Here is a 17,014-nt window from a genome sequence, read left to right on the forward strand (position 1 = left end):
TTGGATTAAATAGTTTATTTGTAATTATATTCGATTTTCTTATATTCATAACTCTTAAAAACGAAAGTTTCACCAAAAACAGTTCAAGTGAACAAAGTAAATCCAAACAAGTTTCAAAATGGTAACAGGTGCTGAACCTGTTCCATTAACGTGGAAGGAAGGCAATTTTATAGGGCTTTGGGACGTTCCCCAGTCCGGAAACATTTGGACTCATATCAACTTCTTCTAGGGGTAGCGGGGATTTCAAGTCAAAATTTTGCAGAATGGTGATAAGGAAGAGAAAGAGTTCCATCCGTACCAAAGCTTCTCCGAGACAATTCCGCTTTCCTAAGAAAAGGATACAATATTTCAGAAGTTGGTATGATACATTTGTCTTTTTGTAATGAGCGATACTTAGTTCCATGGAGGATTTGGTGTCACAGATAATAGTTTTTTCTTAGAAATTTATGTATAAAGGTTTTTATACTATTTAGCATTGGACCAATGGACCAGGTACAAATAATGTGTACTGTATATATTCTGGTGGCCTCTAAAAATTCATTGGTTGTCCTATGATCAAAATTCATCCCCTTAGAGTTTTTTTTTTTTTGGAAAGTTTGAAAAAAAGCATAGAAGATAAATAAATTATCATTTTATTGGACCTTTATATTGACCACTCAGACCCCAGAACATAGGCAGAACATTGGCCCTATAGTGAATTAGGATTCTGGGATCACCTGTCCGGTGCACCAAATTGACAATAAACTGGATAGTAATGTAGCAGCCTATTGTGTGAGTGATCAAACCCCTTGTCCACTAACATTAGAGTTGCCAGGCGGACATATATTGAAAATATAGAAGTTGATTTATAAAGGTCTATATAGGTTTTTAGAACTTGCAAAGAATGGAGATGTCTGTCATTTTTATTGTAGCTCACAACTGTGAGAGACGGAATTTTAAAAAAAAATCCAGAAAATCACATAATTCTTAAATAGTTATTTAATTTTACAGCACGAAATAAGTATTTGATCCTATAGAAAAATAGAACCGAAAATTTGCTACACAAAAATTACAGAGGTCAGAGGTTTCCTGACCAAGTTTAAGGACACTGAGGCAGGGATTTTAGTCCAGTCCTCCATACACATCTTCTCCAGATCTTTCAGGCTTCTGGGCTGTCACTAGGTCACTAGTCACTAGGAGTTTCAGCTCCCTCCAAAGATTTGTGATTAGGTTCAGGTCAAGAGACTGGCTAGACCACTCCAAGAACTTGAAATGCTTGCATTGAAATGTGGCTGCTTAGTTGCCCTGGTTGTGTGTTTTCGGTCAATCTTCAATGCTCTTACTAAGTGAGGGAAGTTTTTGTCCAAAATCTGGCAAGAAATGGCCCCACCCCCCCCTTCAATATGGTACAGTCGTCCTGTCACCTTTCCAGAAAACTACCCTAAAGTATGATGTTTCCCATGCTTCATGTTTGGGACGGTGTTCTTAGGTTTGTAGTCATCCTTTCTCTTCAAATCCAACAAGTTGATACTAAAGATTTCTATTTTGGTCTTATCTGACCACATGCCCTTCCTCCCTTCATCCAGATGGTCAGTGGGGAACTTCAAATGTTTCTGGACATGTGCTGGCATGAGCAGGTCCTATATAATTTGAATACATGACGGCATAGTGTGTTACCAATGGTTATCTTTGAGACTGTGTTCCCTGTTGGCTTCAGGCCATTGACCAGGTCCTTCTGACTTTTCTCGGAATCCTACTTACCCCATGAAGTAAGCTCTTGCATGGAGCCACAGACTGAGGAAGATTGAAGGTCATTTATTGTTTCTTCCCTTTTCTAATAATTGTATTGTCTTCTCACAAGCTGCTCGCCTATTGTTCTGTAGCCCATCCAAGCCTTATACAGGTCTACAATTGTGTCCGTGGTGTCCTTAGATTGCTCTTTAGTCTTTCCCATGGTGGAGAGCTTAGAGTGTCACTAATTGAGTGTATGGACACTCAGTAAACAAGCTTAGACAGGGGCAATATATACAGGAAATATGTGCAGAGTAGGAGGGGCTTCTTAAAGACAAAATAACAGCATTGAAAGAGTCAGAATAGTTGTTGGTTAGTAGTGGATCAAATACTTATTTCAACCGATAAAATGCTAAATAATTATTTAAAAATCATACAACACAAAATACATTTTTTTTTAGATTCTGTCACTCACAGTTGACCTACAAGAAAACTTACAGACCTCTACATCCTTTGTAAGTGGTAAAACTTGGAAAATCGGCCAAGGATCAAAAACTTATTTTCCCCACTGTATACAGGCAGTCCCCGGGTTACATACAAGATAGGGTCTGGAGGTTTGTTCTTAAGTTGAATTTGTATGTAAGTCGAAACTGTATATTTTATAATGGAAGTTCTAGACAATTTTTTTTCTTTTGCCCCAGTGACAATTGGAGTTTCAAAATTTTTGGTGTAATTGGACCAAGAATTATCAATAAAGCTTCATTATAGACATATTTAGCTGATCATTGCAGTCTGGGACTATAGTAAAGCATCCAGAGAGCTTCACCAGAGGTCACAGTGGGCAGAGGTGTCCGTCTGTAACTATGGGTTGTCTGTAAGTCGGGTGTCCTTAAGTAGGGGACCGCCTGTATATGTGTGCTCAAAACTACCTGCAGCGAAAGGCATGAAGGCCCCATTCCTTTGAAGTTCTCCTTTCATATTAAGGAAATTTTCTGGGTTAAATTCTTTTGGGTATTTAAAACAAGTTGGATCCTTTAGCACCGATGTCAACAATGGGAAAACATTAATATCCTGAAAAAAAATGAAAAAAATTTAAAATTAGATTATTTAAAGGAGTTGCCCAGAAATCTCAGGCTTATGTTTGGCTGCAGTCAGCAAGTAATGAAAAACAGGACACTGCCACTTCCAGTCTAGTGTAGCCCAGGAATAGAGGGGAGACCAGTGATGGTGCTGCCATAGTGGGCATTCAAAAGTTAGTATTTAGCTTCTTTATTGATAACAGTTTTCTTTTTTTTGAGATTATTGCTATTTACATTTTAAGGGGTACATTGTTAGTTGATTGTAGCCTCTCTTAGAGAAAGCAGAGGAGAACCAGAGGCAATGGGGCACATTTACTAAGGGTCCACAGACCGCATTTAGTCGTTTTTCCAAGTTGCGCCGCATTCAACATTGGTTTTTGTGCAATCGTGCCAACTTTCATGCGACACAAATCAGGGGGCGTGGCCTTCAAACAACCTGACTGATTCTAACTAAGTGCGGGATTTAAAATTCAAATTGTGTCGCAAGACAATGCACTTACATGCACCCGGAAGAAGAATGTGAACTCCGACGGACCTCAGCAGGGAAGCGACACAGGCAGGATATCGGGCCCACAATCTTAGTGACTCCCTGCACAGCGCATTATACACGGACAATGCACTTACATGCACCCGGAAGAAGAATGTGAACTCCGACGGACCTCAGCAGGGAAGCGACACAGGCAGGATATCGGGCCCACAATCTTAGTGACTCCCTGCACAGCGCATTATACACGGACAATGCACTTACATGCACCAGCAATAAGAAGGTGAACTCCGGGGACCTGAGCGGGGAAGCGACAAATGCTGGATATTGGGCGAATGATCTTAGTGACTCCCCGCACAGCGCAGTATACACGGACAATGCACTTATATGCACCAGGAAGTAGGGGAACTCTGGCGGACCTCAGCGGGGAAGCAACACATGGAGGAAATCAGGCACACAATCTTGGTGAATCGCACCGGACTTCATCCTCGTCGGACATTCCGGATTGGTGATTGCGACAGGACCGGGTAAGTAAATATGCCCCATTGTATCATTGTAGGCTCAATTACTCTTTGTTGGTAACTTGAGGCAACCAATGTTTTAAACACTGAGATTACGTAAAGGATTTGGATTTCTAAATTTAAAAAAATAAACTTTGCAAATATTTTTAAGGCTTTTAAGGTGTTCATATTAGATTTGTTTCTTTCTATACATGTACCTTAGGTAAAGTGTAGCCTTGCAGCTTGACCTCGTTTGTAGTTTTCCTTGGGACACCAAGAGGTATGAGGTCTATAAACCTCTGCATTTCATGAATCACGGCTTCCGTGTAAGGCATTTGGTTCCTGTCTTGTATTGTTGGGCTTCGATCTCGACCAATGACTTGGTCAATCTCCTTATGAACTTTTGCTACAGATGGAGATGAACAAGATTAGCTAATGGCAGATGCTAGGTCTTTAAAAATGACAAGCACTTAGCAAAGACCTGGAATGATGGTCAATGATCACACACTATGAATCCCTAAGAGACGGTGGTCTTTTCAGACCAAAGCATCTGAGAGGTCGATATCAATGCAAAAAAAGTAAAGCAACATTGCCCCTTGTGGATGATGGAGAAAAAAAGATTTTTATTTTTATCTGACGGCTCCCAGATATGCTGATGCTTATTTATTATTATTATTATTATTATTATTTTTCTAAAAAGTTTTTGTCTTCAAAATACAACACAGTAACAAACGCAGTAGATTGGACCAATACAAGGCTAACTATACACTTGTGTTATATAGAGACATATAATGATAAGAGAATTACATTGACAATCGCTGTAGATCTGGAAAGTGAGTGTAGCATTATGGTCAATAAAGTCTATTAAAGTTTATTGCCCATGGCAACCAATCACAACTCCCCTTTAAAATATTCGTGAGCACTGGTAAAATGAAAGCTGAGCTGTGATTGGTTGAAATATTCTGACTTTCAGACAGCTTGATAAATCTGCCCCATTGTCAGAGATGGGGAAAGATGCCCCAGTACTGCTACCATTCTATTCTGTAGTACTTCATTCTTATTCAGGTAGGTCTTTAAAAAGGACCTGTAACCCAAAATTTCGACAGTAGTTACTAAAGTAAGCAGCTCCTAGTGCTTGAACAAATTCTGCAGTGTTAGAAGGATAGTGTAAACATTCGCAAACCGATGTATTCGTTAGGGGTTGGGGCGCAGTTAGGGGCGGTGACTGCGGCATGACGTGTGGCAGTCACCGCCACCTTATGGAGCGAGCGGGACGATCTGGGGAAGAGGCAGCGCCTCGGACCGCCCCCTCATGAATACATCGGACAACTTTGCGAGAGGTCTGATTATTACATTGTGCCCCGCCGTAGTGTTAGATAGTTACCGGAGGTTTCTGGTAACACCATCCTTCTAACACTGCGGTGTTTGTTCACAAAGGTCCTCTTTAAGGTCACCCAAGCTTTGTCAGTGGAATTTCCACACCAACACATCAGTTGATCTGTTACTGCAGATATGTGATAGTCCCGTAAGCCTGTGAGGCCCAAATCCCCTCTCTGTCTAGGTAGAATATTTACTGCCACTCTTTGGGTGTTGGCAGAGGAGAAAAAGTACTGTGTATCGGCAAAGTTCTAAAGAGATAAAGAAACCGCGGTATAATGCACATTTTATATGCGGCAATTCTGCCAAACCAAGATAAATTGTTTTGGAAAAGCTGGAGAGCTCTTTGTCTATATTCGCCAGCATGGGAACAAAGTTAGCCTTGTAGAGTTTGTGCAGAGTTGAGGTTAGACGTATCCCTAAATATTGAATTGAGGAGGATTGCCAGTCCAAGGGGAAACGCTTTTAAAAATAGATCAGTTGTTTTTGGGAAATTGCTATTGGGAGGACCTGACATATTTTTTTTGTAGTGGGAAGCCGCACCATATTCCTGAATTATGTTGACGATGAAAGGGAGAGATTGAAAGGGATTTGTAGAGGTCAATATAATTTCATCCGCAAATAGCGCTATTTTCGTAGGGCCCACTTTTATACCTGAGGCGTTGGGATCTGATCTTATGAGCTCAGCAAAGGTTCTATTGAGAGGATGAAGAAACGAGGGGAGGGGGGACACCCCTGTCTCGTACCATTGGGAAGGGTGAACTTGGTGGAAAGCAAATCGATTGTGTGAAGACATGCTTTATGGTGTGAGTATAAAGAGTTGATTGCTGTTTGGATGGCTCCAATTTGGTGAGGGCTGCGAAGGCGTACAACCAATTAACCCCATCGAACACCTTCTCGGCATCTATTGTTACAAAGGTCGTCCCTATGTTGTGCCGTTCACGGAATTGTAATAGGGTGATAGGCCTATGGGTGTTATCTGGAGCTTGTCTCCCCAAAGTGAACCCCACCTGATCATTCTTGATTTAAATCCGGAACAATGGCTTGTAATCTTCTCGCTAAAGTCTTCTTTGGATATATATTTAATATGACAGTTAAGAACTGATATGGGCCTAAAATCTTAGGGGAAGTGGGTGTTTCTGCAGGTTTGGGGTTGGTGACAATGTGGGCAGCTAACATATATTTGGGGAATTCACCTGGAGCAAAGACCAAATCAAAGGGAGTTTTCATGTGGCATATTATGGTGTATGAAAATTCCATAATAAATGAAATCTTACTTTTTTGGTGTTTTTTGTTGAGAGCTAGTAGGGCTTCTGCTTTCTGCCACAATCCGATTGCGTGCGCTAAAAACCCGGGGCAATACAGGGAAAATCGACGCAAATCGGAAATATTCGGGCGAATCGGGCGAATCGGGCCCTTAGTAAATGACCCCCAATGTGTCGCAAGATCACGCACTCACATGCATCAGGAAGAAGAAGGTGAACTCTGGCGGACCTCGGCACAGCGGCGACACCTGCAGGAAATTGGACACACGACCTTAGTGAATGTTGCCGGACCCGTATCCTCGTCGGAGAACTCGCCGCAGGATCGCGACAGGACCGGGTTAGTAAATCTGCCCCAATTTCTTCTTCTTTATTTGCTATGATCTGTAGATTAAGTCACTCAGATAAGACGGTGTCAACGCTATATATACCCAATATGTGCGGTCAAAACACCAGCGAATACAATAGGAACCAGAAAAGATCTGGTGTTATAATAAGGCCTTTTCAATAAAATGCACTTTATGTAAAACTTAATATGTGTTTATTGGTATACATTAAAATCATGAAAAAAACTCATCTGAGAATGATGTGTTTTTATCACCAACCACCTGAGGTATCAGGTGGCTGGTAACTCACCCCGGCTGGAGTCCTAATACGGACAAAGCTTAAACACACTGGCACAACAGATATAAATATAAGGGTAACCATGCATAATAGTAAATGAACCATATAACATCACCACTGGGAGTCAGGCTGGGGGGAGCGGCTCTGGTTGGGAGGGTTTCTGCTTTTTGTTGGGAGGCCTCCTTCAAACAAGAGACCTTTCAAAGGGACTGTTTAGCCCCCGAGCATTAATATAGACCATTCTAATCCCCATTTGTAAACCTGAGGGAAGAGGCCTCTCCTAGCTGCTCATCATGCATAACCATTAAGATACATAACACTTGAGCCCTTAGCAAATAGCATAAGAATAGAAATGTGGGTTGGTTATAGATGAAGTTGGCCACCCTACACAATAAACTTGTTAAACTGAAAAACAAATGTTGAACCGTAGGCACTACTAGTGTGCCAAAAGAGTAAACAGATTGTACACCGTTTTTGGAAGTCACCAAAGGTGTGTTTTCTTGTGGGATAAAATTTTCCATAGGTACTCATGGATAGGACCTTACAGTTAAATTGCCCCCTGATTGGAGCCCCTAAAGTTCTCCCACCGCCTGCCATTCTCAATCAAGGCACTGAGGATTTTTCCAGAAGAGGTGCTGCACCTTCCCTCTTATGAGCTGTCCTTAACGGTCCTAGATGGATCCAGGAAACATCCACTATTCAATAATCCAGTAGAAGAAACTCTTTTGTGACCGGAGCTCAAAAACGAAAAAGACGATCCATGCAGGTTTCCTCCTTATTTGTGCACCAAACACAAGGGATCACTTTCAGGGATAAGTCACCATTCAGACCAGAAACCGTCAATATTTTCACTCCTGTCCTAGTCTCCTCCACTCAATATGTAGATAAAAAATGTGCATATCACAAATAACTCCACGAGGACAAGGGGCAAGGATTGGCGTCCTCGTGGAGTTATTTGTGATATGCGCATTTTTTATCTACATATTGAGTGGAGGAGACTAGGACAGGAGTGAAAATATTGACGGTTTCTGGTCTGAATGGTGACTTATCCCTGAAAGTGATCCCTTGTGTTTGGTGCACAAATAAGGAGGAAACCTGCATGGATCGTCTTTTTCGTTTTTGAGCTCCGGTCACAAAAGATTGACTGGAAGACCTTCCTGGCTTGCAATGTGGCTGTAGAGAGGTCCACAAAGAGCTTGATTTCTTCATATGGCGATGGTAGGGATTGCATGTTTAGGAAGACTAGCCATTTAAGGGACTCTATAAGCCCTGTCAATGCAAAGTTCATATTCGGTCAGCTCCGGAGGAAGTGCTCTAGTGAGCTTCTGGACATAAGAATGTAGCATATGACCTGGAATCATTTCAGAGATACCTCTAAGTTTGACATTATTTCTTCTCCAAGTTGATCAGCTCAGCCTGAATAGGGCTGACTTTGTCTTCTAAGGTGTTATGTGAGTCCACCAAGCTGTTATGGGCTATTGTAACTTTCTCTATCTTGGCCTCAGTTTGTGACACTCTGTCGCCTATATCGGTAACTGATCTTTGAATTGGAGCAATTGGGCAGGAGAGGTCTTTGTGGAGTGAGGAGCGACAGGCCTCTAACATTGCTGTAAGCTTGACTTCTGGAACCATTTTGTCTGAGGTTTGAAACTTTGCAAACACATCTGGTGTTTCAGGTTGGATAGCAGATGTATCCTCTGAGTATGAATTGTTATCATTCATCTTCTGCCTTTTCTTGGCTCAGCTTGCAGATGGTGAAGAGGATGAAGAGTTATGGCCTAACTGAGAGCCAGATACAGAGTTAGTGTTCTCCACAAGCTGAGGAGCTAAGAGAGGCATGCTGTACTTCTCCTGTATTTAGGATGGAGAGGACACCATATGGCGGCAGCCTGGCGGCGGGGTAGAGTCCCATTTATTGGGAATCTGGAATGGGGGGTGTATCCCCTACATTCTCTAGGTGCAAACCATGAGGGCCAACTGGTAGCAGGAGCTTAAGAGGTTTACTACGCTGCTGCTTTGCTGCATCATCACAGTGCACGGTTGGAGAAGAGGAGCTGCGGCCATCTTGCTGCATTGTGGTGTTGCATGTAAAAAAAGCTTTAAGCAGCTTATTGCTGGATCGGTGCAGTTTCTTTTCCTCCCCACCTGTCGTAATGAAGCTCCAGGCATCTTGGAGGGTTTGTTACTGCTGGTTAAGGGGGGTAAGTTGCAGGTTTTAATGCTGTGGAGACGGAGCTCCTCTCTCATGTGGCCATTTCAGTCAGAGGCCAATCCACGCCCCATCCTTATTAATTATTTAAACTTACATATTTCTGATCTCAAAAAAACTATTTAAACAGTAATTTCTAATGATTTCAACTTCTCTTATATAAATGCACTTGATTTTCCAACTTACCAAGGACATCTGGGTGCTTCAGAAGGATTAGCAGAGAGTAGGTCATGGTTGTACTGCTGGTTTCTACTCCAGCAAAGAAAATCTGAAGGGCGCTGGTGAGCAAATTCTCCATGTTAAATTCACTGTTTGGGTTGACCTTTTCCTGTCGAAAGAAAATAGTTTTTCAAAGAGATTGATTTGGTAAAATGTTAATAATGTCTTTAAAGGACATCTACCACCAGGACCAAAGATTGTAAGCCAAACACACTGACATACAGAGTGCGCGTCCTCAGGCAGGATCGGCTCTTCTTTAAGCATCTTATGCACTGTTTTATATTAAAAAACTGTAACAATTATGCAAAGAAGCCTCAGGTGCTCCAGACTTTGTATATGTTAATAGAGCTTGGAGCCCCCCAGGGCATAATTTTTAAAGTCTTTTTTTAAACAAGGTCATAAGAAGTTTAAAGAAGCAGATCCTGCCAGAGCAGCCACACACCAGTATGTCAGTGTGCTTGGTTTACCATGATTGATCCTGATGATAGATGTCCTTAAATTAACCTCTTGTTTAATATTCTTATTTAATAGTCATGCAGGTAGAGCTACACAGCACATATTTCATTCTGGAGGACCTGAAATATTTCTATATTATGCGGACAGTTTGCAGTTTTCAATAGGAAGACTGAAATGTCTTGTTCCTCATAAGTTTACACCCTCGATCAGCTGTTCTTGGGGAAGTCAGGAAGAATATAACATTACATGGTGCTGTCCAAATAAATCTATGTAATACATGGATGTCTCAGGTCTACAATAGTAGAAGCTCCTCTTACATGTTCTGCAAGGAACCCTCTCTATGATCTCCATGGGGGGATATTGCTGGTGCACCGGCATATTTTCGCAGCGCGATACATCAAGAGGGTGCCGCCTCTTGATGTATCGGGCAGGGAGCTGTGCAGCATTTATTCCATGCCAGGCAGGGCTTGGTGTAGAAATAAATGCAGCCGGCGACTTTTCACACTCCCAGCCGGCCGCGCCACCCCTTCGGGTCTTTTCACTCTCCACTGGCGTTATGGTGGCCGAGTAAGCAAAATAATCACAAGTGCTAGCAATAAGCAGGGGTCCTGATAAATATTGGAAGGAACTGTAGTCCAGATTAATACCTCTTTACATTATTTGACAAGGCCAGTTTGGATTTTTCAGGCTCGGGGTTAGATATGAACAAAACTCGGTAGTCTTACGCACAGTAGGTTTATGGACAGTGCATGATCATGATGGCTTCTGTTTACATTCTGTTCCATACCTTTTCCATTTTAATAAGGAAAGCGTCAACGTAATCTCTTGGATTATTGGGATCCAAAGTCTTCTGGTTAATCTTCACTTTGTCATTGACATACTGGGTCAGTTTGTCCAGGGACTTGAAAAACTTCTTATGATACCAAGGAACATATTTCATCACTCCAGGAAACATATCAAAGATCTAAGAAGAGCAGTGAGAAGATTTAAAGTCAATACATTTTAATGGGCAGTAATAATATTTTTCCATTATTATGGACATGAGATTTATTTACTATGCCACAAGGTCTATGGATGAAGACTTGAGAAGGACATATGAAGAGAACTTTAAGGCACTGGAGGCAGTTCAGGGGCACGCCATCCACCTGATTACCCTTCTGTTCAGAAAACACTACTAAATGGATAGTCAACAGACGTTCCCCCCCTTTGATAAATTCATCACATGGCTTGGGCCTTAAAGGCCAAGAAATTTGTGTTATATTCTTCAGTGGCTTTATTTTTAGGGTAAAACTAACATAAATGTTGAATTCATTAATGTTTCACACTATTCTAGTGCTGCACCAGATTCATAAGACTTTCAGACTTCTTTTAGACCTGATTTTAACTGGTCTAAGCTATGTGTCGCAAATCTGGTGCACAGATTTTTATGCAAATCCATAATTTGTTGATGCCGGTGCAATAATAAATTCCCCCAATGAGTAAAGTTCCTCTCTTGGAATTGATCCAATGGGGGTCATTTATCATACGCAGGCTTCGGCCTCTTGATGTATCCAGTGGGGTCCTGCACAGAGTTTATCTCTACGCCAGGCCCCGCCGGCAACTTTTTACATTTGCAGGAATGCCCCATGCCGGCCAACTCCCTGCCAGCTGCGCCCACCAACCAGCTGGCTGCTGATCCCCCTTACCCCCATCGTGAAGGGGCAGATTGGGGAAAATAATTGCAAGTGCTAGCTATAGGCTAGCTTAGTTTAAAGTGGAGGGAAGAGGATAAGGGGGGCAATGGATAAGAGTTTTGACAATGCTTTTCGATGCATAACCTGGGCCTTAGTCAAATAAAATTATAATATTTCTAACCATAGTTTTATTTTTTTAAATATTACAAAAGTAATTATTGCTATTACAAAAAAGTATTAGATCTACATATATTTACACCCCTATAAAGGACCCGGACATGTGATCATTTGTAAAAAAACACAGGAATATTGTAATTTGCCCTTACCTGTCCCCAGGGTGAGCTCGCTGTCACAAATGACTCGTATATACAGGATAAGACAGTAGCAATGTCCTCGTCCTCATATTCACAACGATTTCCAAACATGACGGAGAAGATTATGTTACAAAGGGCTCTACTGAGACACTGCCGAGGATCAAAGAACGACTCTAGAATTGATAGGTTAAGAATAGTTTTATGTTTTATACGGTATTTGAGTCACACCCTTCAAAAATTTATGTAGAAATTCTGTAATATGTCACCCTACATCAACTCATGGAATCACCATTTCCCCGACAGATGGATATACATTTTCTATACATTTAAACTGTTCATCATAAGGTGCAGGTACTTGCCGCCCCATAATGTACAGTTATGACATGGTGATCGCCTGGACTCAGAAGCTGAGCCATTGCAATCACCGCCGGATCCCGGCAGCATGTGAGAGCTGGGTTCCCGCAGCAACAGCTGAGATCTTAACGACCCTGATCCTGGCTGTTTAACTCTATAGACGCAGGGGTCATGGTGACTGCAGCATCTATAGGGCATTACAAGGACGATCCGGACCTGCCTGTTAGAACTTGAGCCCCTCAGACTTATCTGAAAATTTGATCCTGGTGGTAGATGTCCTTTAAGAACACCAAAAAATTTTGCTCAGAAAATGTATCGAGCTGTAATAGAATTCATGGATAACATTTATTGTAACGATTCTACAAACCTTTGGATTTCCTTAGCTCTTCGATCAGATAATGAGTCTCCTCTTGAATCCGGACCTCTATATTTCTTTTCCCTATTCCAAAATCCCGTAACGCGGAGAGAGAAAACCGCCTGAGCTCCTTCCATCTCTCTAAGTTTTTGGTAAATATTACCCCTGCAAAATAGATATTATGCTTAAACCACTTTATGTCCAGTATAATAGATAAAAATAGAAGACAGATGAACCCACTGATACAACGCCCATAGTCGTAAGGTACAACAACGTTTCAGTGTTTTAGTAAAGACTGTGGGACGGAGGCTGCTCAGTCTATACATGAATTATAGCCGTAATAATAAACCATACGACAGATTCTTACCATAGTTTTTGAAAAACTCATCCCAGATCGGCATATCTCCTCGGTTCAAGTAATCGTCAACTTTGTCCAAATAAATTTCCTTCACAGCCTTGTATCCAGTGACAACCACGACCGGACGAGATCCCAGGTAGACCGTGAACACATCACCGTACTTGTCACGCAGCTGAATTCACATAATAAATCGTAATAGTAATTCCAAAATTATTTTTCTTCTTAAAGCTTTTTCTTAAAATGTGATGTGAGTATAGAACGAGATCACACTGACCAGATGACTAGAACTAAAATCTTTCAAATTACAAAAATAAACAGTCAGGTTGTCCTAAACTGGTTTGTTACTGATGATGGTCTTGGTTGAGACAGACTACGAATCATCATGGTCCATTGATACATTTTTTGTTTATATAAAAAATGTATATACTGTACATAAAATGGTTGTATCATAGTATCATAGTATAGAAGGCCCTTATAACCCAGCGTCAGCATGGGTTTATGAGAGATCGGTCCTGTCAGACTAATCTGATTGGTTTCTACGAGGAGGTAAGTTCAAGACTGGATCTGGGGGACGCTGTGGATGTTGTGTATCTGGACTTTTCAAAGGCATTTGACACCGTGCCACATAAAAGGTTGGTATATAAAATGAGACTGCTGGGAATAGGAGAAAATATGTGTATTTGGGTAAGTAATTGGCTTAGTGATAGAAAACAGAGGGTCGTCATTAATGGCACATTCTCAGATTGGGTTGATGTTACTAGTGGAGTGCCACAGGGGTCAGTATTGGGGCCACTTCTTTTTAATATTTTTATTAATAACCTTGTAGTGGGTTTACACAGTCAAGTTTCAATATTTGCAGATGATACTAAGCTGTGTAAAGTAATAAATACTGAGGTCGATAGTTTAGCATTACAGAGGGATGGGCAGAGAAATGGTTGATGAGGTTTAATGTAGATAAATGTAAAGTTATGCACTTGGGCCATGGAAACAAAAAGTATAATTATGTTCTAATCGGTCAATTACTTAGTAAAACTGAAGCTGAAAAGGACTTAGGGGTATTGGTGGATGGTAAACTTAATTTTAGTGACCAGAGCCAGGCAGCTGCTGCCAAACCAAATAAAATTATGGGATGTATCAAGAGAGGAATAGATTCTCATGATAAAGACATAGTTTTGCCCTTATACAAATCGCTGGTCAGACCACACATGGAATATTGTGTCCAGTTTTGGGCACCAGTGTATAAAAAGGATATAGTAGAGCTGGAACGGGTGCAGAGGAGAGCAACCAGGATTATTAGGGGAATGGGGGAACTAGAATACACTGACAGATTAAAAAATTTGGGATTATTCAGTTTAGAAAAAAGACGACTGAGGGGAGACCTCATTACAATGTACAAATACCTGAACGGAAAGATCTTTTTATACCCAGGCCTGTGACCAGGACAAGGGGGCATCCTCTACGCCTAGAGGAGAGGCGATTTTACCATCAACATAGACAAAGGTTCTTTACTGTAAGAGCAGTGAGACTATGGAACTCTCTGCCGCAGGAGGTTGTTATGGCGGACTCTATGTACATGTTCAAGAGAGGCCTGGATGACTTTCTGGAGAGCAAAAATATCACGGGTTATGGGGATAAAGGTTGGACTTGATGGACTTGCGTCTTTTTCCAGCCTTATATACTATGATGCTATGAAACTTGACTGTGTAAACCCACTACAAGGTCATTAATAAAAAATATTAAAAAGACAATACTGACCCCTGTGGCACTCCACTGGTAACATCAACCCAATCTGAGAACATACCATTAATGACGACCCTCTGTTTTCTATCACTAAGCCAATTACTTACCCAAATACACAGATTTTCCGCTATTCCCAGCAGTCTCATTTTATATACCAACCTTTTATGCGGCACAGTGTCAAATGCCTTTGAAAAGTCCAGATATACAACATATACAGCGTCCCCCAGATCCAGTCTGGAACTTACCTCCTCATAGAAACCAATCAGATTAGTCTGACAGGACCGATCTCTCATAAACCCATGCTGACGCTGGGTTATAAGGTTATGTACAGTATAAAAAATGTAAAATCTTGTAAAGAAGTATATACTGTATTGTCTGCAATAAGCACCAAATAAGGTGTATTTCCAGGAAACAAAATCAATGTCAATGTTGACATGATGGTTTCCCATGAACAGGACAAAACGCTTGGTCGGCAGTAGTACTTGCCAAGCAGTAGTGATATTGAGTTGTGGTATTGACCAAACAATATTATGATCCTTTCAGCCTATCACATGACCTCATTTAAAATATCAGTAGTAGTTAAAGTCTGGATTCAAATGGATTCATGCAATTGAGTTGTGTTGGAATGGGACCCAACTCAGCCAAGACCACCTTCAGTTACAAGTGGTTCAAAAGTTGGGACTATGGTTATTCATCACTGGCTCTGGGGTTACTGACTTTTTAGAGCACTATACAAAATTGAAATGTGAATGAGTCCTTAGTGCTTGTATGTTTCTATATATAAAGTATACAAGAATACAAAAACTTGAAAATTCTGTACGAGTATCGGACCCCCTGCCAGTAACACCCGCTATCAGCGTCAAACCCTTGAAATGTCAACTGTCATTTAAATCCCGGCATAACATGGGCTCTGCCATTATAGGGAGGATCGTTGCTCCCCATGACATTATCGGGGATTCATAATTCCCCCAAAAATGGTGGTGCACATGTACAATGTTCATGCACCACATTGATTTGACCACAAAAGTCAAAGACCACAAAGTCACTGGTAGTGAAAGAGATAACACTGATTGCTGGCATAGGGTGAACTGAGCCAAACCTAGACCCGAACCTGAACTTTTGACTAAAGTTTGGGTCTGAGTTTAGGGGCCAAAACGGCAAAGTTTGGCATCGATTACAACTTTGTGGTTTGGGTCTGCTCAACACTACTCATGGTCAGTCTGTGACCATGGCAAAAGCTTTATGACATTTAATTCTCATAATATATTGATCCTGAATAGACAAGTCATTAAACAATTATAGAAATTTACTACGCCCAAAAGATAAATATTGTCCCATACCGTGAGACAATGTAGAAGAGACAAGAACATCTACAAAGTATAATGAATAAAATTTGAAAGGGAGGGGCAAATTAAAGTTGTACATCTCATTAAACCTGGAGGAGAACATCTCAGATACCGGCAACTAAACTTCTTTTCAACAAATCAGCTCACATTTATTAAAGTGTCTGAGACAGTTTTGTGTCCAACAAAATACTAAAAATGTGCACCTAAAGGGGGTGCTGGTGCTTGCGCCACATTTATAACTGACCTCCTCCACAATTCTGTCTGTGCCACAATTTTACGGCATGAACAAAGTGCACCAAAAAAAATTGTGCACACTTCCCGTTCCAGTGTAGGAGGCACCGGATTCATAAAGTCCATGCGCCACTTTTGATGAACCGGCCGCACTCTGCACACTGCACGTGCAAATTTCACATAGTACAGACTGTCCTAGTTTTGATAAATATGGGCCAATATGTCATTTTTTGGAGGATCATGTCCTACAAAAGTAATGCTAGACAATACATCTGACCACCACCACTATGTCATGTTATCTAATAGATACTTTACCTTCATCAGAGAATTTACAAAATCTCCTCCAATATCGAGCATGTTCCCGAGCAGTGGTAGAGGGGTTGGTCCAGGAGGGAGGTTCCCATGATTCCTAATTGACTTAAGACTTAAATACAAGATGGAGCATAAGATAAAGATGACTAGTAAAAAAGTTGGATCTTGTGGCAAATCCATCAGTCGGCTCTTGTGAACAGAGGAGCTCTCCAAATTTCATCAGCTTCGTATCTTCGTATCATATCATCCTTTTCTGAAGAAGACTAAAAATAGGGGTGGAGCAGGATGATGAAACATGGGAAGGGTAATCACATCACAGGCCAAATAGCTATCTAGCTTTATTCAACTTGTTGTAGCATGCACCAAAAACTGTAGTCAAGGAGGACTAGAAATAAGGGGGGGAGGGAGAGT

General features: G+C 41.2%; 1 protein-coding gene across 1 annotated transcript; it reads right to left on the bottom strand.

Moving 5' to 3' along the window:
• On the bottom strand, positions 1-16,839 carry LOC140076759 (cytochrome P450 2G1-like). The gene is made up of 9 exons (XM_072123447.1): positions 16,607-16,839; positions 12,984-13,146; positions 12,629-12,781; positions 11,920-12,080; positions 10,708-10,884; positions 9,432-9,573; positions 3,992-4,179; positions 2,640-2,781; positions 1-327 (listed from the first exon to the last, which is right to left on the bottom strand). The coding sequence occupies exons 1-9, from the start codon at positions 16,781-16,783 to the stop codon at positions 146-148; spliced, it is 1,485 nt and encodes a 494-aa protein (XP_071979548.1). The 5' UTR covers positions 16,784-16,839; the 3' UTR covers positions 1-145.
• Between the last annotated feature and the right edge of the window lie 175 nt (positions 16,840-17,014).

Source organism: Engystomops pustulosus, chromosome 9 (genome assembly GCF_040894005.1).
Source record: "Engystomops pustulosus chromosome 9, aEngPut4.maternal, whole genome shotgun sequence".
Taxonomy (NCBI): domain Eukaryota; kingdom Metazoa; phylum Chordata; class Amphibia; order Anura; family Leptodactylidae; genus Engystomops; species Engystomops pustulosus.